Consider the following 23,467-nt stretch of genomic DNA (forward strand, 5'->3'; position numbering starts at 1 on the left):
TCCCCCTCCCCTCCGCAAACAAACGCACACACAGTCGTGACTTCATGACTCCTGACTCCACTTTTTCTGAATAGTTGGCGTATGACAGCTCTTCAACAATGTTATAACGTTACTCTACTCTCCCCACTGATGGTACAGTTCACTAAACTGAAATGGACTGAAACTAAAATAAGTAACGTTAAGCAATTAAAAAAGGTCTTTTGATATAATAAACAGTACTTTCTCATAAAGCTTAAACACACTACTCTTTATTGAGAGCTACAATTTAAACTAGGGTTGAGTGAAAAAGGAAAATTTAATGACCTTCCCGGGGCGTTTTTGTTATATTTATGCTAACGTTCCCTTTCTCCTGTTGACTTTTACGTTCCGTTGTTGCTTTGCTTACAAGCCTCTGTTCTGTTGCCCCCGACTTTATTCTTCTGGTTTACTGTATTTAATTCTGCTGTACCGTACTTTATTCTACTCTATTCTACTCCTCCGTTGTGTGTGGTTGTATAGTTACACCAGCTAGCTACGCACAGTGAAAAGCGATGCGGGGACAGGGAGAGAGGAGTGATGCTGCGTTTGACCCGTCCGCTAACTCCCACAACAAAACCGTTACTCGCTGCTCACGCACCGGCCATGTTCCCGTCTGGTCCCCGGACGACCTCTGACATGCATGTAATCCTCTACCCCGCTCCACACACACACACACACATTCACGCGGTGTTCAGGTCAGACTACTTACGCCCTTGGTCTGGGGAAGCCCATGGATAACAGCACGTCCAGGTTGGAGCCACATTTCACTGAGCCCGACCGGTTCTGCCGGAGCCTCCGAGGGAGGATTTTACTGTAGAGGTCATCTTTGGCAGCCATGGTCCACTGGGTCTCCCGGTCCGCTACAAGCCAGATTCAGTCCGCCACCAGACCTCCTGCTAGTCCATGAGCTACGGCTGGATCCGCATGAGTGAATAGGTAACGGCGACTACAAGGAGCGGAGCGCTGCGCGGCCAGGCTGAGCCCAGCTACTCCGCCCACCGGAGGAAACGGCAAACATGTAGTCAGTGAACACACACAGCACAGAGGCAACATGCAGGACGGAACACAACACAGCAGGATACACAGGGTTAGAGGGGCCAAAGCGGGTTTACACTCTACACAGCATATGACAAAACACCAAGAGCTTTTAAAAACAGTTTTAATTTGTGTACAAAAATGACATTCGTTATACAAACATAAGGGAATTATAGTCTATACAATTGCTGTATTACACATGTAGAAAAATAATTACATTTTTACATGGTTGTGGATGATATTGGCGTTAGGTCACTACACTTTAAATGGTCCTGATAATTGCCAGATAATTTGCCAGAAAACTTTGAATAGTGCAGATTCTCTCATTTTCTAGGAACAAAGTGAAGCAATGCCTGGTGTTTGACTAATCTGGTCAATTATTACACATAATATCACCACAGAGTAAAGATCCTGATAGCAACCCTGATTCTTTTTTTTATTTTATTATGGCTTTCACATCATTTCATGTAACTGATTGTGATCTCTGCTGTCCGTTGTAATAGGTCCTGTGAAATGAGATTGAGGGCCACACTGTGCCATATCCAGCCAATAGCCATGAGTTGGCCTTGGGTAGCCTGAGTGAGTCGTGGGGAGTTGTGAGGTTAGTGTTGGCCCCCGACGGTGCTGGCAGATGGGTTGTATGGTACAATGACACAGAAGACACAGCCTGCCTCCTGGAAAGCTTGCCTCATCTCCACCTAGTGGGCCAAACACAGACTGCGTCAGAGAGCAGGGCACTGGTGTCACCCTACCACCCTATGACACGATGTACAACTCAGAACAGGTTAATTACAAATGTAGCAGAGATCTAAAGACTTAGATAAGTCTCTCATCAAGCACAAAATAAATGAGCAGGTCAGTCTACAATTGCTGTATCAGTTGCAGCAGGAACAGTAATTTTTGCTTTTCATTTTCACTGAAAAACATTTTAAAATGATGATGATTTATCTCCAGATCTTTTTCTCATATCACAAGCTGTTTGGCCCCAGCCACCAGAAATTGCAGGTTGACTGAATTTTCACAGATATTTTTATTTAGCTGGTTAAACTCCCATTTTTCTTTCTGATATATTATATATTAGTTTCAGCACTTGGCAAAAATGTGCAGAAAAAAGAACTGATGTTCCTTTTGTTTTCAAGTCATCTAAATGCCAGTATGAGTGCAAGACTTAGAAAAGCTATAATAATAATTAAAAAAAAACATTCTCCAGTAAAACATTAAAATGAAAGATTACAGCTTTTTTTGTTTGTGGATCATAAAAGACACATCTGTTAATGTTTTAGGAATGTTACCAAAAAGCAATGTAAAGATTTCCCATAACGAATCTTCCATACAAACAACACATTATATTTTTTCGGATGACACAAAAGACAAAGTCCATCTTTCATGTAGCAGAGAAACTGAAGCTGATTTCTTTTGATTACATCAGAAACTCGACTCGTGGCTGTTTAGAATTTTGCTCTGACTTAAATTTGATTTTAAATGAAATAAATAAATACATTTTGTAAACCCACAGATCTCTGGGCTAACCAAGACAACAGGCATGGAAAGGGACTGTCAGCTAAAGACAACTTCCACGCAGTGCAGCCTTACCAGTCTTGCATTATCCAGACACAGACCCACCACAGCCCCCCCACTGCCAGGTAACTTCACCGCCGAGCCAAACTGTGAGAAGCAGCAAAAACTTAATGAATGCATAAATACAAAACACTCCTGCAGGCAGACGGAGCTGGAGGAAATACTGTTCAATAAAACATTCTCTGCTGGTTGCAGGTAGTGGCGCCTACCTGCCTCGCCAGCTCAACCATCTTGAGATTCCCAGGACCCAGACAGTCATCAGTGTAGACAGACCTGTGGGATGTGTTGTTACTTTAGCTGCGAGTGTACACTGTAATATGAATGCCTCATATCAAAATATACTTTTTACCTCCGCAGCTCAAAGTTCTGGTCCATCAGTTGGGCCAGTCGGCTCCACTCTCTCTCCTGTAGAGCCGTCCTGAGGGGAGAACATTCTCAATCAGTGCTGAGTTGAAGTTTCACCACAAATGTTCTTAGCTGCTCAAATGCAACCACAAAGACAAAAACTAGGCACATTTTTGTCAGCTGCATTGCAGCAAAGTAACCCTTTGCATGTTGTATCAGAACTCACAGTGCATATACATTTTACGCAACATTTTAGAAAGCCAAGAGCCAATTAATCTGATGGTTATTTATGTTGCCCTGTTTTTTTTTAGGACAAAACCTAACCTCCACTGCTATTTAATGCATTTATTTTTGAGCAACAATCCATTTCTGAAGTGCTCAAACCAACCTTGCTTGATCAGTGAGCTCAGCAAAAGTCTTCATGGCCTCAACTACCAGAGGCTCCCCTGTGGAAAGATGGAGCAACGTGAAAGTAGCTCAACAAATGAGCCAATGTGTTTCCATTTTTATAACTCCTTAAAGCAGTGGTTCTAAAGCTTTTTCTAGCAGGCCCCCCAATCAGAAGCAAAAAAAAGTGCATGCCCCAATCAATCAATCAATCAATTAACAAAATTGGGGGACAAACAAATAACAAAAGGAGCCCAGTCGAATTTGATTGAAATAAAATTAATGATTCAGGTCAGCACACTCTTAATTTTTTTTATTTCCGTACATAAATCATATTCATTCAACTTAGTTCCACCCCACAGCGTTAGAACCACTGCCTTAAAGGAACAGGAAGATTTAAATACGCACATGGGTTAGAACATTATTTTAAAAAATGTCAAATGTGTTGCTTTTCTGAAATCAGTGAGGAATACTTTGTGCCATTAAAACTGAATACATGAAAAGAAAATGAAACTGAAATGACAAATTAAACATTTCACACAGGGATATAGTACAAGACAGCCATGTCTACGGCCATGCTATTGGCTCTGTTATCCTGTATTTAGGCAAAGCGGTGCTTTGAGGTAAATGCTAACGTCAGCATGCTAACGTGGTCATAAGGACAGTGCTAACGTGCTGATGTTTGGCAGCTATTCCTGCCATGTTCACTATCTTAGTTTAGTGTGTTAGCATAGTAACATTGGCTAATTAGCACTGAAGAGATGAAGGCGTTAGACCATTGACTTAAACTTTTTCTTGTCAAAGCCCTCTAAACTGACACAAACTAGACCACGGACCCCTATTTGATAAGATTTTGTCTTAGGGCCTTCCATCTGATAGGATTTTTTCTTTTATGTTTTATTACAGAAAGTGTATGCAACCCATGACCAAAATAGTCATATGTTTTTTCATTGTGTTACTTATGGATGGAATGTATAGTGAAAATAAATGAGTCCCCTTTTTGCTGGGGACCTCCTGGAGCCCCCTCAAGGACCCCTGGGGGTCCCTGGACCCCACTCTGACAACCGCTGCGCTAGAGGAAAAGTTTGTATCAACAATGTCATTTATGAATGCACCCAGGACTCCCTGGAAAGCCGGATTGATGCTGAGTGGATTATCCTGGTGATTTGGTGGCTAAAGGCACAAATGTGAACCTCAGAGTGGCGCTACAGCAAATGTCAGGGGATCACCAAAGTCATCAGGTTTCATCCTCTGGGGATGGTGGGTATCGTTACCACATTTTATGGAAATCCATCTAATAATTGCTGAGATATTTGAGATATCCAAGTGGTGGACTGACCGACAGCTTTGATATCGCTAAAAAATACGACTTACTTCATCATCTCCTTTTCAAAATATCAGAATCAAAAACCCTTTTGGTACATCCCTTGTTTTTGGAGACATTTTAGACATACCACTGAGCCAGCGCTGTCGGACGTTGCTGTGGATGCGTCCAGAGTCACTGGGGTCGCTCAGGTAAGCCAGCCAGAACGGTGGGAGCCCACTCATGTCCAGAGAAACATAGTTCCCTGAGAATGTTAAACACACAAACTTAAACAAAATTTGCATCATATACCTAGCATCTACAGATAGGCGGTGACCTCAGTACCGTAGCCCTGCTCTTCCATGAGCTCCTTGTTGAAATCCATGTAGACTAAGCCTTCGTAGACCTGCAAAGACAAAGGGGCAAACAGTTCATGCTATTAAATTCAACTAAAGCTTACTGACATGCTTGTGTAGCGTTGACTCTGTTACTGACCTGAACGACTCTGTCCTGCAGGCCAGCAGTGATGAAAAGTTCATCAGTCTCCACGTTGAGGATGAAGTTGGCTCGGATCGGCTTTGGGAGATCCTGGAGTGTATGAAAGATTGAGTAGGTGCATTTTTTGTCAGTTTCACATTTATTTTAATTTGTTTTTCTTGTGGTGAGACTTTTTAATTACTGGTTGGAACAGTCTTTCGCCTCAGGTGGTTTTTAAAAAGGCTCTGACAATGACGTCCTGAACGTGACTTTTAAAACTTATACAGTGTAAAACTTCAAAGCTGTCGGCTTCCACCAGGCTCAGCAGAGGAGGGAGGCTGAACTGAAGCTGTCAGAGGTTTTGACAATAGCATATAGTGGAAGGAGTGACAGAATGACGGGGAAATCAAGGGATAACTCAAAACACAGATGGGAAAAATATGTACCATCCTTACATTGTCTGTGATGTTGTAGAATTTCATAAGACACTTCAGGGTGGCTGAGACGATGGCACTGAGAAAAAAGAGGGTTGTGACCAAGTAAATTATTCAAGTCAATGTGTGCAAAGTTAACTTTAAATTTTGCTCTACCAATAAGAAATCACCAAATATGACTATTTACCTGCTTCCAGCAAGGCCCTTCATTAAAACAGACAAAGATAATTTCATCATTAGAGCGCATTCCATAAAGGGTGAGCATACTTTAATTTAACATTTTCACATTTCACGCTGTGTTTATTTCTGAGAAACCAGGATTTAAATAGATCCCCACCACTTGCCGAGGAATGTTGGTGTCGTACTTCAGTGTGAAGTTCTGCTTTGTCAAAGCAATACTACAGGAAAAAAAACACACACACACACAGACAGCAGACACTGAATGAGCATTAGCAGTGAAAGCTTTTTCTTCAAGCTTAGGGTAAGCTTAGCTCGGCATAAAGACTGTCACCCTGGCTCACCCTTGCTTGGAGCAGAACTGGTAGAACTTCTTACAGGTTGCCTGCAGCAGCCGCAGACCTCCCAGGTACCTGCAGTGGATGATGAACAGGACATTTTGAAAAAAGCCTGAACATGAGCAACTCCGTCATGTATTTCAGCTCACCACGTACACACCCTTCCTTCCTGCTGATACAGAACAGATCTTGCAAGCTTCCGAACTCCGTGGGGTCATTCAGTGGATGAGGGACTAAAACCTAAAAAGTCACAGGAATTCACATGACCTTTGCACAGTATGTCCCTGATGAAAGTGTTTTAGCTTATGAGTGTGCATAGAGATGTGTGTGTGTTACCAAAGTCTGGCTCTCCACTAGCGTGACCTCCGCCCAGAAGTTAGAGATGGACATAGCGATGGTTTTCCCATTGAAGCCGTCTGAGGGATTCCCCATTAATCCAACCCTGTGAGTCACCACATATTTGGAAATTAATTCTTAAGAGTGTGCTCTTGTTGGGAGTTGAGAAGCAGAAAGAGGCTTTTATTTGTGAGTCGGAAAACCCCACAGTAATCTGAGCTAAATTCAAACCAAGTGCAGTGAGAGTAATTTGTGTTGGTGTTCTCTCACCTGGCATATGATCGGCATGTGATTGGTTTAGCAGGATTGTCCTGTTGCTTGGTGGAGTAGTGGGTGAGCCACTTGGTGTAGTTGGATAGGCCCTGAGACGTCAAGAAGAAGCATGTTATTAGAGGAAATGTAAAAACTAAACTACAAAGGAGGAATACGCAAATCCACTTATCATCTCAACAGACAAAAACAGCTTCCAAGAGAGTATTAAGTGGACCGAGGGAGCTTTAGACAACAGTAGTTTTTCTCACTTTGCACAACATGCAAATGAAAATAATTATTCTCTAAACTCTATGTGCACTTCTCCAATCCAAACTTGATTCTCCCACATTAAATGTATTTCTTGTTGCTTGACCCAGTGGATTCCACCGGTTTTCTAATGGTTTGAGTTACTGTCGAGTTCAAGTCCCGTGGAAAACCGAGTGAATGTTGACTTATTTAAAGTTTTGTTACATAATGTTATGCATACATACTTACGTCACGTGACTTACGACACACACTTTTATTTTTATTTATTTTAACCCAAACCAGATCTTTTGCTAAATCTAATAATGTAGTTTTGATGCCTAAATCTAACCAAACTGCAACTGTATCACAATGTAAGACACGTGTTTAACGTCATGTGACTTATGTGACATGACTTAGTTAAGGTCCGGTCCGCCTGTCACTGGACTGGCACTTTCCAACGATCACATATATTCGTTCTGGAATCATTAATAATCGACCTATTTTGTTGTTTCGGTATGAGGGCGTCGTCAAATGTAGTTTAATGTAGTCTTTCATTTTTGTTTTACATTACTGTAACATATAAAGGTTCTCCCTGTGAATAGGGACAAGAAAGGTAAAACAATGTCAGTGACAAACCAGTGACAGGAATGTAAAATGAACTGCAGCCTGTATCTCCCTTTATGATATTCAAAAATTAAATACATTGCATGGTGCAGGGCTCAGGATGAATTTAAGAGTCACTCAATCCGATCACTGCACTGCATTTTCTGATGTTGATGAGTGTGTTTCCATCATACATTATCATGTTTCAGGGATAAAAGTGAAAGAAAAATACATATTAAAACAACAACATAGCAAGGTTTGAGGGAGCTGCTGGCTGTCGCATCTACAACTCACTGCAGTTGCCATAGCGCATGACTTTATTTATTTGGCTGTAGAGGACACTGGACTTTATTTATATTTAGAGTAGAAACAGTGTCATATGTCATGCTGAAACAGTACCCTTTGCAGGACAAATTAAGTTTGATGATTGCTCCCAGTGTTCTGAAAACTGCACCTCTGTTTCAGAAATCTATTTAAGCAGTTGTGAAAAACTGTAATAGGAAATGTACTCTCTCGCTTCTAACCTTATCCATTTGGCACATGTATTCAAATTCATCTAGTTCAGACTCTACTCTGATATTTTGAGAAAAAGTAGAACACATTAAGGACTGATTGCCCAGTTTGCAGCAGATGTCACATTACAAGATGTCTGGGTAATGACAGCTTTCAAAGTGTAAAATATTTAAGCAGTTTCTCATCCTGCCACTTGCAAAACTGCTTAGTGCAGCTTTAACACACTGCAATATGTTTGGCTTTGCAAGTTAAAGGGGAAATCCACTGATTTCAAAGAGGTGGCAGGCATCATGTTTTGACAAAAGAAGAAGAATGCAAGGAATAAAAAGATCTCTGGTTCTACTGCATCGATTTTGGTCCTAATTTAAAAAACTGTTCATTGCGAGGACAACAGTGTTATAAGAATGTCTTACTAAATGGATGGAGCACTTTTTTAAAGTCTAATGATCATTGTTTTGATCATTATTTTTCGTTGTCCCTTATAATTTATGGATTTGCAGAAGGCAATGCTGTGTGACAAAAACAGAGCTTAGGTACGGATACAAACCACTTGACCAATGAGCTGGAAGCCAGTCGGAAGCTTCATCCCAAACACATCCAGTTGCTTCTCATTAATGAGCCACTCCTGAAAAGACAGGCAACAAGTTGTAGGGCTAAGTTTAATCTAAGTTAGTCAAAATTGACTAAGTCAGTAGTTAGATTCCCCAGTGGTCACAGTAGAGTGTCTAATAATTGTCTAAGATGTTTTACAGAAGATCTAGTAATTGATTTAGTTTGTACAGGAACATTCAGTGGAGGGGTTGGGAGTTTTGGTGGAAAATGAAACACAGAGGAACTTGGCCAAAACTTACAGTTGAGTGACTTTGAGGATTGAAGCCATATAGGTGTAATTTAATACTGTATGATATAACAATAACAGAAAGTAATAATTTTATCTGAAATAACATTTATTAGCAATTACGCACCCAGAATCGTCCAAAGGACCTGTCTGTGGCTTGAGGCTGCAGGTTGAGGAAGTGAGTCAGGTGGGACAGTGTGTCTCTCTGGAAGCAGTAAAACACCACGCTGGCCAGCCGGGATTCTGTCAGCTCTTCCTTTGGTTTCTCCAAGAAACGAGTTATCCTGATTCATAAAACTGCAATGGATTAAACTCAAATCTGCAACACAGTGACACGTCCAAAGTGTATGTCACATCCAACAAAAAGTACAGTGCATTATGGGACTAAAGCAAAAAAACTTCTCACCTGTTGGTGTCAGGGCATACCTCCACAATGCCCCTGGAGCTGCTTTTCTCACTTTCCTCCAGCTCGTAGTATATCATCAGCTCTCCAGGCTGCAGCACAGACACAAAAGAATGGGCTACTGCATGTTGCTCATGACATCACCCATGGTGCACATTTGTATCTAAGTAAATCTCACCTTGGACCTGAAGAAGCGCATAACTTGCGCAATGTCAAAGTTCTGGTCTGCACACAGCATGTCTCCTGCAATCTGCTTACACAAAAAGAAAATCCTCAACGTATGATAGGCCTTATAATTTCTATAAGAGTTCACCAGGTCATCACAATGAAACGTAACTGAGCAGTTGTGAGAATGGACACCCTCAAACGTTAAAGACAGGCAGATTCATCGTACCACCATGATGTCGTCCTCCAGCTTGCGGCTGCGTATGGCCAGCTCCAGGTCAGCCACGGCCCCGAGGCGGTCCTCCAAGGTAGTGCTGCCGTCATTTACCACGTTCTCCACCGGGAAGTCATTAGCTGTCGCCCAGCGCTCATAGTGCTTATACCTGGTCAGTGTAACAGAATAAGATTAGGGCAAGAGCAGATTAAAAACGCCTTTGGCATCAAACTGTGAAAAACTGCAGAATCAACACCAGTTGGGTCATGCAACAGTTAGAACTCACTTGTCTGCATTAGTGACCAGATACACTTCTGTGAACAGCTGCCGCCTGGAGAGAAATCAGAATCAGGTTTATTGCCAAGGAAGTTTTCACATTAGGATTTGCCACTGTGGTGCATAACAATAAGATAAATAAGAAAATAAAAAGTCAAGAAATATAAATATAAAATAGATTTTTAGAGATTACAAATGTAAAATGAATATGAAACATTATTATAATAAATATGTATGGGGAAAAATCAGAGAGGCAATTAGAAGAAGTGAGCCAGACATGGGGATACAAACTATGACTCAATTGATAAATAGACTTTAGGCCTGTTGATGTTTGGGCCACTTGCCACTGTTACGCACATCTTGACTGTTTCCCACCAAAAATCAAGGATCTTCTTTCCTCCAATGCCAGGAAGTAAGGCCTTTGGTACACCGGTCAAGTGGCTGTACAAGCCTGTGTCATCATTCTGAGTGAGGAGAGGTGGGGGAAAACAGCTGGACTCAATCTAAAGGTTACACATCACCATGTCCGTATATGCAAAACATTTAATCATGCTGTTACCTCGCAAATTTAATGAAAGAAACAAGCTCCGTTATGCTGTGTTTCTTTGTAAAGACACGTAACGTTAGTTTGTTTAAAATACTTACGGCTGTCGCGTCAACTACAGGATTCTCTAACAAACGGCATTCATTTTCACAAACATTTTCCCTTCAAATACCTACAATTTTTTTAACGACGCTTAAGCTGGATTCCGATTAAGGGAAAAGTTAAAGTTGAAAGTTAACTTACGTTGCTGAGCGACCGAATCTCCGTTTTTAGCACCTTTTACTGCTGTGAAAGCTGTTATGCATTTTAGGCAAAGCCTTAACGCTGTCTGAAACACTATTTTAGATTTGAAAAGACCTTATTTTATTTGTGAAAATCACAAAAGGGTGATTTCACTGCTTTTTCTCCACATGCAGACCACATCAGACCAGGTCCAGATCCAAAACCACTATACCTAGAGCTCTCAAATCTGGACTAGATTACTCCAGAAAGGCTAAAGTTTCAATCAAACATAGTTTCAGATTTGTGAAACCTTTATTCAATTTGTGAAAATGCTTTAAAGGAGAATTTCACTGCTTTTTTCGAATGCAGACCACATCAGACCAGGTCCAGATCCAAAACCACTATACCTAGAGCTCTCAAATCTGGACTAGATTACTCCAGAAAGGCTAAAGTTTCAATCAAACATAGTTTCAGATTTGTGAAACCTTTATTCAATTTGTGAAAATGCTTTAAAGGAGAATTTCACTGCTTTTTTCGAATGCAGACCACATCAGACCAGGTCCAGATCCAAAACCACTATACCTAGAGCTCTCAAATCTGGACTAGATTGTCCAAAGAGGCTAAAGTTTCAAACAAACATAGTTTCAGATTTGTGAAACCTTTATTCAATTTGTGAAAATGATTTAAATGACAATTTATCTTCCTTTTTTACATGTAGGCAAAAAACAGAGATTCGGTCGCTCAGCAACGCAAGTTTTCTTTCACTTAAGTTCCCCTTAACTTCACCCTTAACTGTCGAATCGGGAAGCTAGCTTCAGCGTCGTAATTTTTCATTCCACCCCTGTAGGGGCCAGTGAAACAGTGTGAGCCAGTGATAAAAATGTCATTTGACAAACATTACGCTGTGGTTGTTGAGTCAGATATAAGCCGGATGCACAGGCGCATCCTCACTATTCCGTTAACCGTCCTGGACGGCGGTTTGACACGTTTACACGCTGGCTAACAAGTGACCAAGGGTTTAATGTCACATTCCTTTAGGCTCTTCGGCTTACTGTAGTACGACCGCTTCACAACCGATGCGACCTTTGCACTGCATCGAGTTATCTCCTTTCTCCTGCAACATTTAACCTACTTACCTTAATTTGTGTCTCTAAGACAGTGCCGTGGCCGGCTACCAGCAGTATACAGATCATTGATGAAACAATTTGTTCTGATGTTACTTTAAATAAATAAAAACAGAGTGCAGCTGCTGAGAATATATCTACGGTACCTACGAGTGCTCAATTTTCCCAGCGTCAATGAACTGATGTACTTCCGCAAAGAACCTTCACAATAAAACATAGACTCACCACTTATTAACCACTTATAGCGGTTCATCTTCTTGCTACAGACATTAAGATAAATACTGTTCACGCACACACAATCTATACTAATAACTTAGATGCAAATAAAAATATGTTCAACATGTTTTAACCAATTTACCCACTTTAATAAACATACATGATTTATGACATACAGTATATTGTTTGAGTTCTTTTATTATAAAGACATACATAGCCTACCTACAATGCAATGCTTAACAACTCCTGTTTATTTAGTTAGTTACATTGTTGCAATGCAATTATTGTCTCCAGTGAGGTTTCATGAAACATACAAATATACAAAGCAAAATAGCTTAACTGGATGACAAACTTTGTATTAACTGGTCAAATGTGATATTGATAAAAGATGAAAAGTCAAAGCATGAATACAATGTTTTTCTGAGACAATTACAAGAGTGCATTTGATGCAGAGAAGCACAGTACTGCAGAGGTTAAGTTAAAGAAACTGACATGAGCAGTTGGTCATGTTTTAGAGCTTACTGTACTGGAGGTTAATGAACAATCATAATGTTTGTGGAGGAAGGCATTCAATGAAGGCTTTGTTAAACTCATGTTCAATGTTTCCGTCATGTTATTATGATTGGGCGATATCCACCAGGCAAAGGATTTCAATTTTGTAAAAAGCATCAAAGAGAATATCCAAAAGGTGTCATTTAGCAAAGAAACTGGATTTGAATATTTTTGAAAATATTCAACCCCCCCCCCCCATCACTTTTTTTTTTGTGCACACTCGTTCACAAATAAAGTATCTCAAAGCATTTCAAGTACTCTTTTGGCCTATACGTGGTTGTCTTCAAATACCCGTTGGCAACAGGCTTCTTACTGGGGATCTGTGCTGGATGATCCCACAATGCCATGCTGTCGCAGCAGGTTCCTCAGGATCTGATTCTTGGACTTCCAGTCTTCCACCTGAGCAACAGAAATACAAATAATACAGTTGCGATGAAGTAAGATGAAGTAATGATGACTCATTAATGACACATCAGCTGATTTATGACTTTCTATCAGGAATGCAATGTCTATGAAAAAAGGAAGTTTGGCTTTCTACATCAGGCTGATAGTTGGTGTTTATTAGAATCATCTGCTTTAGAAGTGATATCCTGGCTTTCAGTGCACATATTAGGGATGAGGGTGCATGGGGGTCAGCAGGAACATTTAATGATAGTTTCAGTGTGGTTTTCAGTTTCATGGAAATTATCCCAAAGAAACGCACCTGACGACCCCTGTATTCAGCTATGGTTTGTTATCCCTTTATCACAGGAAAACGAAGCAAAAAAATATTTGAAGCGATGGCCGCTTAGGGCTTCCGTAATAAAGTTTATGATCGAAACATTTTTTTTAACGTAAGTGTAACAGATGGCTAGACGTTGTTTCACCTGCAAATCATTTTATCAGCTGCTCTTAAAAGTAAACTTAAACTTTAGAGAAAAACAGAAAGCAAAATCCACAAGTCTCTGCTCCGTGAAATCATTTACGACTAGTCAACTTATCTATTAGTTGATCTAAAGGAAATTTATCGGGAACTATTTTGAGAAAGTCCATTTTTAAGTGAGAGTGCCAAACATTTGATGGTTCCAGCTTCTCAAATGTGAGGATTTGCTCCCTGTCTTTGTCTTACACTACAGTAATCTGAATATATTTGGGTTTTACACTCAATCTCCATTAAATCCTTCTGAGTGCCATGCCAACAACCGACCACTCACCAATCCCAGTCCACTGCATCTAGACTGTGGAGGTCAGACAAAAACATAATTTCTTATCCCCCAATGCATTGTCATATCCAATCTCACATACGTGTTTTAAAGTCAAACTTCACTAAGACTATCTGTCAGTAGTAACAGAGTACATCTGTTCAGCCTCTGCAATAATGGCCAGAGCACCTAAATCAGCAGGAGGATTAGTCTATGCAGACCATTTCACACTAGCAACAAGCCAGCCTTTCAAATCTTGTACAGAGGCAAAGATTAATGACACTTGACAGCTTTAGCCCCAAATACTGGCAAACCGAAAACACAAGCAGACACACCTCCTGTCTAAGTAGCTGGTTGTCAATCCTGAGTCGATCCAGAGTGCTGATATCTTCCCCCAGCTTCAGGTTGCTCTGTCGGAGTTCCTTGATGTACTCGCAGGCTTTGGACAAGATTCCCCCTTTACTCTGAGACAAGACACAGGAGAACTTTCATAACTCGCCTCTGTTTTTCTTTCTCAAGCTTTTCTACTAAAAACTATTTGTTAACAGGACATCCTAAGAGTAAAAAGCTTTCACTGGATTTCTCATCTTTGCCAGACTTCAATGAAGCGTGGAGTCTAAGTCTGAGCTGAACTCACCTGTCCTGTCTTGGTATAGTCAATGTTGCAGTCTGGAATGGTCTTTGACAGCTGCACAATCCAGTTGTTGATCTTGTCTCTGCGCCGGCGCTCAACTGTTGGAACAACGTTTCAATTTGAGACTTCGCTCCATCACTCATACCAGATATATGTAGTAAAAACAGCTATAACTCCAACTTCTTGCACTAACCTTCGTTGTGCTGGGCTCGTCGTTTCTCGTCTCTGGAAGCCCGAGGAGCCTCTTGTTTTCTAGAAAATATATTAGCTCGATAAGGATCGATATGGATGTATATGATTTCCTAAATTTAGCTGAAATTTACAACTTCAACTTAGTTACAACAGTGCTGTAAATCTGTTAAATCATGATGCAATTACGCTATGTATGGCTGAGTGCGAGGTGCGATTGTCCTTTGATTGGAACCCGTCAAAACTTCCTGGGGTGACATCATCACATAAAGCTGCCCTGCAAAGCAAAAGACCGCTGTCAGCTGCAGAGAAGAATTCACCCACCATAACGCCTTTAAGTGATGGGCAGACTATTTCATTTACTTAATTGTATCAGGTATTATCCATTATATTTCATGGGCATGATTATTATTGCTGTGTAGATTTTACAAAGCCAGAATCAGATGAAAATGGCTTTGGCCTGTATTTTTCGAGGAAGAAGATAAAAGCATAAGCGTTAGTGTACGCACACTCTGTGTTAGTTTTGTGCCAGGCTTTATATATGGTCAGAAATTACCTGTGGGTGTGGTCTGGCCCAGCAGTGTGTCAGAGGCCTGCACTGTGGTCACCATGGTGCCAGTGGTGGCGTCTGCAATGGTGGCGGGGTAGTAGGTGTACTGTGTCTCTGCGCTGCCGTCTCCCTCCAACCCCTCGGACTGGGAGAACACAGCCTGACATCAAAGAGACAATAGTCTAATGTTGCACTGTTCAACCGGTACCAAACGAAAGGTCACATCTGTCGGGCATTGTGCGCGTTACTGTCAGGGCAGTTGCTGCTGTGGATAGAAAAGTGTGTTTCATCTTGGATGCATTTAAAAGCTTCTGAATCAACATTTCTAAATGCTGAATGTGACTGAATAGAGCTGCAACAATTAATTTAAATTAATTGTTTATTTTATATATAATATTTTATAATTATTTAAATTTTTTAAGCAATTAAATTAGTATATCAATGACAAGAGGGTGGAACTGAACCTGTTCAACCTGTCCCCTCATTGGGCTGACCCGAATGTCATTTTTTGGGCTTCAAAGCTTCGAAAGCTTCGCCCCGCTTGTGTGCCGAACCAGGTTGGTGGCTGCTGCGCAGAGCAGGGAGAACTGTCCCTGAGAGTCCAGAGTGAGAGAGTCTGATCTGAGCAGGTCCAGAGCAGAATCCGGGAATAGTTTAGCGGGGGTACAGGGAGAGCAGACAGGATTTTAAAGTGCTCCCACACAGCTGAGGGATTCATTTTGTTTTCTCTTTGATGGGAACTGGAGTGTTTACGTTCACTGCTAGAGGTCAGGCGCACAAAAAAACCCCTCAATATTCGAATCTCAAAATTGAAAACCGAATGTGTACCCAACGATCGAATATTCAAATATTCGGGTCCAGCCCTACCCCCTCATGTGCCTCTATAGAAAGCAAGCATTTTAATCCAGACAAGAGAAGGCTTGTGTCCTATGTTTAAAAAAAAAAAGAGGAGAACAAACAGATCTTAAATTTAAGAACTTTTGTGGCATTCTTCAGTATTTGGGTACTTCCCGCTTGTAAGATCACAATTTAAGATGCCCTACACCACACGCAAGCCACATGCACCAAAGCCAACTTGCGTTTGGTGATATGAAATTATGCTAATGATGATAAAAAAGCAATTTACATTATGAAAACACACAAGAACAATGTTAAGTGCAATTATTTATATATATAATTATTTTAAATGTTTACACTTGAAGATGATTATGTTACAGAGGCAGACTGTGTGCGACTGCCACTTGGCTGTGGTAGGTCAATGTCCTGTTCTCACCTGCGTGACAGTCTGAGTGGTTGCAGGGAAACCAGCGACCAGGCTGACTGCTGCAGCTCCATCTGTCTGACCCTCCAACTGGCCATCTGACACCTGGATCACTCTGTAGGTCACCTGGAACACAACACACTACACTGAGTGGTCAATATTTCATTATCACTAAGGGGACATATACACAACCGTAGAGCTAGGGCTGTGCAATGTGGCAAAAAATAATAATTCAAATCATTCAATATCGATAATTATCACGCTAAATGTCAAATCATTATTTCTTCAAGTCTAAAGGCTGAATTTTGCCCGAGTGACAACTGAAGGGCCAGATGGTAAATTGTGTGGTTAAACTTTAATGTCAGAACGTGACAAATACTTGATGCCAAACAGGGAATCACTTAACATATAACATTTAAAACAATTATGATAAAATCTTTTTTTTTTATTACAAGATTAACTTTTTTTTCAGTCCCTTTTCCTCAACAAAATAAACATCTTACTAGAAAAATTAAGTGATAATTAGTTTGTGTATCTAATGAATTTAATCAAATATTTATTGACGACATATTGAACAACTGTTATATTATTATTGAGGAAGTTATATTGCGATAATTAGCATTATTGTTTTATTGCCCAGGCCAACGTAGAGCCAACAGATACAGAAACTAAATCTAACTTCAACTTTTAGGTCTGTGAAGTGGGTCACGAGTACTGAGACCTGGAGGTACTGTGACTGGCACTATTATTAAGAAATGGTGAATCACAGACAAGATACGCACTTGTTAAAATCTGTCTGCATGTTTGCAATGCCAGTAGTAGTATATTTTTGCTAATAAATTTTGAGTGCAAGCTCAAGTCACTCATGACAACTGGATGAATTTCCAATCAAATCTTTTTGTTTTGCCTCAAATGCTATTCTGGAATCACAAAGTCTGTAGCTGTGACTGTAGCAGAAGTGTTCAGTGAACCTGATCAACAAGGACAGCCTGAGGGCGGACCTTGTGATGACTGCTTGGCCAATAAAAGGAGCTTCTTTTGGCCCTTACTTGTTTGTTTGGGGTTTTTCTTTTGGGGTGGAGTGGCGAGGAGGTCCCCTTTGGCTACAGACATGTGGCCCCCAAGGTACTGTATATATCTTGTGGGTGTAGGAGTGGATAGTGACATTTGGGAAACTACTTTTTTTTTATTGGCTTAAATAGAACAAGTGGAACAACTTAATTCCTGTTCACACATCTTCATTAAATTTACTCCAGTGTGCTTTGTCATTACTTTTCAGCTCTCTATCTACAATATTAATCCAAAATTAGATAGACTTCCCCTGAACTACAGCCTCCCCCTGCAGACTTACATCAGTGTATTTGTGTTCATGTGTAATATACTGTTTTACAGTGAATATGTCAGCCTCCTGACATAAGTGCCTCCTGGTGGAAGTAACGCCTCGGTATATTTGAAATAACCGCTCACAGGTTAACTGAAATGACCACATGTTTTTTGTCAATACCCCTTCCTACCTGCCCGCCTGCTCCTTCTGTCTTGAAGAGATATTTGATGGGTTGGTCAGTGAAGGTGGCAGCAGACTGAATGGTGGCAATAGCTGCCGGATCCTCTGCCGTGGCTACGGACCCTGATGGAGCACAGAGCCACATAAGATGTTAAGTCAACTTTGTAATTGTCAAAAATAGCTCATGGAAAGACTGGCTTTAAGACAACTTAAAACCATATTATTAGTGCATTATGTTTCCTCACAGAGCCTGTGTGCTCATACAGGTTAGGAAAAGAGTATAAGAAAATAATATACAGACAGCACATACACAGCATGTTTTCATGGTTAAAATGTCCACAAGTGCACGCACTCATAGTGGCTTTAAAAGGGTTTCACTGGACTGGGATAGGACGCATTAGCTAACGGGACATATCATAACATTAAAAGTTTTAAACTTTCATAGACAGTACCTGAAACAGGGGTGTTTCACTCATGAAAGCGCCATACAAATATCACAATGTCCCCTTGGTACATGCTTAATAACTTTAAATACCTCTCAACAAAACAATAATGATTGAAATTGAAATTAATAACTAATAGTAGTAACGTTAAGATGTTTTTATTACCTTCCTCGTTGACGGTAACACTCCCATCTGGTTCAGGGCTTTTCTGTTGGCTGCACACATGGAAATACAAGAGAGGAACTCATGCTGTGGTTGAATAAACTAATTAACATTTTAATTAACTACTAGCTATTCAGTGGACTGGAAGTCTACTCTATAAACGTATTGAAATTGTTGTTATTAGTTGACAATGGCGCGCGTCACAGTCCCACTCACCTCTTCATTTCTGCCGACAGTCTTGGACGAGCAGACCGCCTTCACTCGCTCCCACAGCCAGACTGTGAAACAAGTTCATAAGTCTGATAATAAAAAGACGGAAAGAACTTTGCTCGAAACTATACACTGTTGAATATCGATATGATTTTAAACGCCAGCGACCATAAAGCAGAAGATTAACCGTGGAAAGGTATTAGAAAGGGGTTGTTGGTAGCTAGCTGTGCGAGCTGAGTCAGAGCGAACGTTACCACGGGAGACAGCGGAAGCTGTCCTTCTATTCCTTCAAAATATGATCACAAAATTAGAGAGTACCAAAGAAAAAGTACCTGGCCGTTCATATGTGCGATGAAAATCTGTGTTGTGAAACCGCGTTTTTATGTAATTCAAGATTTTTCCTACATGCGGTCCTTATTTCAACATTTATACTCTTTTATTCAGATACATTTGAATAGATACTTAAAAATGTATTTTGCTTTGCGGATTTGCACCGGAAATCAGATGTTTCATGGTGGTTAGCTCGACACGGATTCTACCTTTCTGCTACATTGCCAGTCGGCCCCAGCGGTTTTTACAGATGTTTAACAAAACGCCTTTCTTTCCTCTAGCTTTGTGGGGGCGGTGCCCGCAATAGCTGATACATTCAGTGTACATTATATTTAAATGGATATATTATGCACATAGAGCCGAATTATGTTGAATATATTGGAGTCTGAACAAAGATGTACTTACGCCGCAGTGGTCCCTCCCCCGATATTTGTCAACAGACGGTCGTCGGTGTTGCTATACGCATGCGCGACAGGAAATTAATTCACCACTGTCCCAGATCAGTTCATAAGTGTTGAGGGTAAATCTTTCTTAACAAAGCATTGTGAATATCTGACCCGCGGTCTGAGCTTGATGCTACCACATTTTTGGTGGAGATTTGGCAGAACTATTGTGTCTGAAATACTTGTGTGTGGTGATTTTTATCATTTCCAAGTGTGAGAATATTGTCAGCAGTGCTTTAAACATTTACCGGGGCAGAGGACACGGGGTGAAACGCTCTCAATTGCAATGGTATAACGTTAGATTAACGTTGCTTGCACTGTTTGCATAATTTTACCGTTTTAATATAATTTTGCACTGCATTTATCTCCTAGGATGCCAGAAAGCAAAGTTAATCAAAAACAATTGTTAATATGTTTGGTGGATCTGTAAAGTGGTAGCATGCACTCGCTTCCCAGAGGAAAATGATGCTGAAATAAAGGTTTTTATCCGCCAGAAGTTATCAAATGCAGCCAAGCTCATTAAATGAACATCCTGCTATGTTTATGCAAAAACAATTAAATTAAAAATATTGTGAGTTACTTTTCATTTGCCTGAGCTAAATGTTTTATTTCATGTACCATTGTGCATTCTACAGTTACGCTACAAATACCATGGCACATAGGGATATGTGTACATGTACTTGTGCTATTAAAAATACCTCGGTTTTGTGTACCGTGGTATTTTTTTTTTTTTTTTTACAGTATCATAGTTTGTTCCATGTACTTTCAGAATACCGTGGTACTTGTGCCACAATATTAGCCTGTCATGGCACTCCCAAGTTGTCCCACATGGACGCATGATCAAGAGGATCTCTTTACCGTCACAGTTCAACGTAGTGGGGGAAGCCCTAGTGTCGGTTTTTGACGGTAAAGGTAGGTATATGATATTTAAAATAAAAGGCTGGGTAAGGAGCTGGTTGGGGGACTTGAACCCCGACTTTGAACCAGGAGACTGGGGTTTGTGTTCCAAGTGAAACGAAAAGTCAACAGAAGATATTTGGTTTTATGCAAGTTACGTAAATCAACGTTAGTTAACTTATTTGTTAACTGATGTACGTGGTTATTTTAAGCTAAATTTTTACGTCCCTGCTCGCTAGGAGTAAGGGAGACATAAACATAAACCAGAAGTTTTTGGTATTGGTGGAAAGGTTATTTATTAAACAGAGGTAAGCAACAAAAGTCAAAACAGAAATTGGGAAAGTGGGTGCTGCCTAAAACAAAGAACAAAATATAACCAAAACAGATCCCTCCTAAACGAGGGATCACTAAACTAAAAAGAAAAGAAAAAGGAGAACCAAAAACCTCTCTAGTCGTCGTTGTAAACAGAAACACAGAGCAGCACCCCTAAACCTAGTTTAACTAATACAACAAATTCCTACAGGGCGTTAAGGGGAATCAGTACTAAACTGGACCAGTTCTGCAGACCAAACACAAACTACTTAATCATACGGAACAGGGATGTGTTACCGACTCTCAGGAACACAACTAAACAGAAAGGGTTTGCCACTAAGAACACGCACCCACAGACTTGAATACCAGCATAAACACAAACTGAACGGGGAATCGTAGCTGCAGACCAGCCCATCTAACCCGGAGGAGCTTGAAGGCGGTCCTGCAGGCAGCTCAAGGATTAGACTAGCTTTTTTGAAGCTCCAATCAGGGATCTCTGACGCAGGAGGCGGGACCAGCCAGAAACCAGCCAATCCCAGGCCGGAAATCTCACAGCCTTATTACTATGCAGAGAAAAACAGCAGCAGCAGCAACAGTGACCAGGCGTCGATATGTGACGAGTCAGAGTCAGAATGTGTCGACAAATAACGTTACCATAGTAAAACATCATCACAACATTATGGGTTGTGCTCATTCCTAATTTACTAACTTAATGCCGCATATTTTACCATGGGATGTGTAAAGTAAATGGCCCATTGTGCAAACATATCTTAGCCTACAATATTATGAAATACTCTAAAACTTTACTATATATTTGTTATCGTATAGAAATGCTGAGTTAAAACCGGAAGTCCTAAATGTTGTTAACTTGACCAGGTGAAATTAAGACAGGCAACATTATAGCCGAGAGGGTTCACTGTTAAGCAAGAGGACCAGCCGCCGTCTGACCTATTCTCGCAAATTCTCCCGAATATTCACTGGAACATGTTAGAGGTGCGTTACTGAAATAAAACCTCCGAGGAAATAGCCTACAATAAAATAATTAAAAGCAACAAAATCGCCTTAAACTTTGATGTTGTATCTGAGCTACTCTGCTGCACTGACTTGCAGAAATAAGTGTTAATTCTTTTATTCGCCAAACTGAGACATCTTTACTCAATGTAACAGGTAATATGAGGGTATAACGGAGAGAAAGACATCAGGTCTGACCATTGTGAGAGAAAAAACACTGAACAGCGCCCGTGGTTCGATCCCGGGGAGGGATTGATCAGCATCAGGAGTGCTTGAGAAGTAACCACTGAGCTAAACCAGTGCGTGGGACACGGCAGGAAACAGAGCTTATGAAGGCTGCTGTTGTCTGCACTGTAGTCCTGATGGGGCGCTGCTGTACACAGACAACTTGACTTAGCGCTGCATCCATGCTTGTACCCTCTAAAGGAGACGTTACTGTAGAAGTTAGTTATTGTGGTGCAGTTTTGAATCAGAAGGAAATGAAATACATTTAATATTGTTTGAAGCATAGGTGTCATTTACACTGGAGACGCTTGGGACATGTCCCCACCACTTTTTGAAATGGCTGATTTTGTCCCCATCACTTTTTTAAAGCATAATTTGTTGAAAAAAATGTTCTGAAATATAGCTTGCAGTTTAAATAACGAATGAAAGAAAGGAGAGAAAGGTCACATTTAAAAAAAACATGCAATGCAATTAAAATATAGAAGAAACAAATGTGCATTGTCCAAAAAAAGTAACTTAAGCTTAAAAAAACAAGCCACTGATTATAAAATGACCCAAGAACGTGCAGCCCCAATCAGTAACTTTAACAACTTCTTGACAAAAAGTTTTCTGTTCTCTCCCTGTGACCATGACAAAAGAGGAGGGAAGACTAAATCAGGCCTACATATGTGCTGCCTCAGGGATGATATAACATGAGAAAAGTTGATCTCCAGGAGAAACAGATCTGAAAGCAGCACAGAATGACTGAAAGCTGCACTGACTTAGATTCTACTACATTTATTTATTTTGAAATGTCACCTGCCATCTGAAGTTTGTGTTTCCTTTTACATAAATAAAAACATTTTCACCATAAATTGGTGCAAAAACGTTCACCAGAATGCAGGAAATGAAGTGTTTAAAGATCAAAACCTCCCCCAGAGCCCCACTCAGATATCTTTGCATTGATGATATCTTTAAAACACTGTTCAAGGATGTTTTTGTCTCCTTCTTAGGAACATAATATGGCCTATTGTGAGGTCTCATGAACTAAGTGTCTCTTCATACCCTTAATCTGAGCCCCTGTATCCCCACCACTTCTCAGGAGTGACGCCCTTGGCTTGGAGTAACCACTGAGCTAAACCAGCGCATCAGCTCCTGTTGGAAAATGACTTTATAAACACAAGTCTGTGAGTGCTGCAGGGTGGACTAGCCTAGGTGATGCATATCCAGACAGAGACTTGTGAGAAGTCCCAGAGATTTACATTTATTCATTTAGCTGATGCTTTTATCCAAAGCAACTTATAATTGCATGCCTCTGGAGCAACTAGGGTTTAAATGTCTTGCTCAGGGACACAATGGAGGATATCTCACAGTGGGAATTGAACCCAGGCCTCTCACACCAAAGGCAAGCATCTTATCTATGCGCCATCACCACCCCAAAGCCTTCAGTTATCAGCACCTCTATTATGGAACCAGGTACCAACTGGGGTTCAGGAGTCAGTTTACTTCCCAAAACAAAGACACAAAAAGGAGGAAAGAC

General features: G+C 40.7%; 3 protein-coding genes across 4 annotated transcripts in view; all 3 read right to left on the reverse strand.

Annotated features, from left to right (window-relative positions):
• LOC119882647 (ubiquitin-associated and SH3 domain-containing protein B-like) overlaps nt 1-1,021 on the reverse strand; it is a 41,599-nt gene extending 40,578 nt beyond the window's left edge. Inside the window, exon 1 of one of the 2 annotated variants that reach the window (XM_038692793.1) lies at nt 728-1,021. In XM_038692793.1, coding sequence (XP_038548721.1) covers nt 728-855 — 128 coding nt within the window. In that variant the 5' untranslated portion in view covers nt 856-1,021. The remainder of the gene's footprint in view (nt 1-727) is intronic. The other variant, XM_038692792.1, reaches the window with a different exon arrangement.
• Nucleotides 1,022-1,160: 139 nt separating this feature from the next.
• On the reverse strand, nt 1,161-12,006 carry LOC119882648 (glucuronokinase with putative uridyl pyrophosphorylase). Its single transcript, XM_038692794.1, has 23 exons — nt 11,841-12,006; nt 10,296-10,402; nt 9,949-9,993; nt 9,678-9,831; nt 9,462-9,533; nt 9,287-9,375; nt 9,008-9,164; nt 8,590-8,667; nt 6,699-6,790; nt 6,429-6,534; nt 6,253-6,332; nt 6,099-6,167; nt 5,915-5,975; nt 5,765-5,781; nt 5,599-5,656; nt 5,162-5,254; nt 5,012-5,072; nt 4,818-4,931; nt 3,365-3,422; nt 2,981-3,049; nt 2,841-2,904; nt 2,647-2,718; nt 1,161-1,751 (listed from the first exon to the last, which is right to left on the reverse strand). Exons 1-23 carry the CDS (start codon nt 11,895-11,897, stop codon nt 1,656-1,658), a joined length of 1,869 nt encoding a protein of 622 aa, XP_038548722.1. The 5' UTR covers nt 11,898-12,006; the 3' UTR covers nt 1,161-1,655.
• Nucleotides 12,007-12,171: 165 nt separating this feature from the next.
• On the reverse strand, nt 12,172-19,507 carry usf1 (upstream transcription factor 1). Its single transcript, XM_038692795.1, has 11 exons — nt 19,466-19,507; nt 18,737-18,798; nt 18,524-18,573; nt 17,926-18,038; nt 16,424-16,537; nt 15,157-15,310; nt 14,790-14,877; nt 14,605-14,663; nt 14,415-14,509; nt 14,113-14,241; nt 12,172-12,995 (listed from the first exon to the last, which is right to left on the reverse strand). The coding sequence occupies exons 2-11, from the start codon at nt 18,742-18,744 to the stop codon at nt 12,906-12,908; spliced, it is 900 nt and encodes a 299-aa protein (XP_038548723.1). The 5' UTR covers nt 18,745-18,798; nt 19,466-19,507; the 3' UTR covers nt 12,172-12,905.
• Between the last annotated feature and the right edge of the window lie 3,960 nt (nt 19,508-23,467).

The sequence above is a fragment of the Micropterus salmoides genome, unplaced genomic scaffold, assembly GCF_014851395.1.
Source record: "Micropterus salmoides isolate LMB-PRFRI ecotype aquatic unplaced genomic scaffold, ASM1485139v1 Ms_hic_scaffold_3, whole genome shotgun sequence".
NCBI classification, from domain to species: Eukaryota; Metazoa; Chordata; class Actinopteri; order Centrarchiformes; family Centrarchidae; genus Micropterus; species Micropterus salmoides.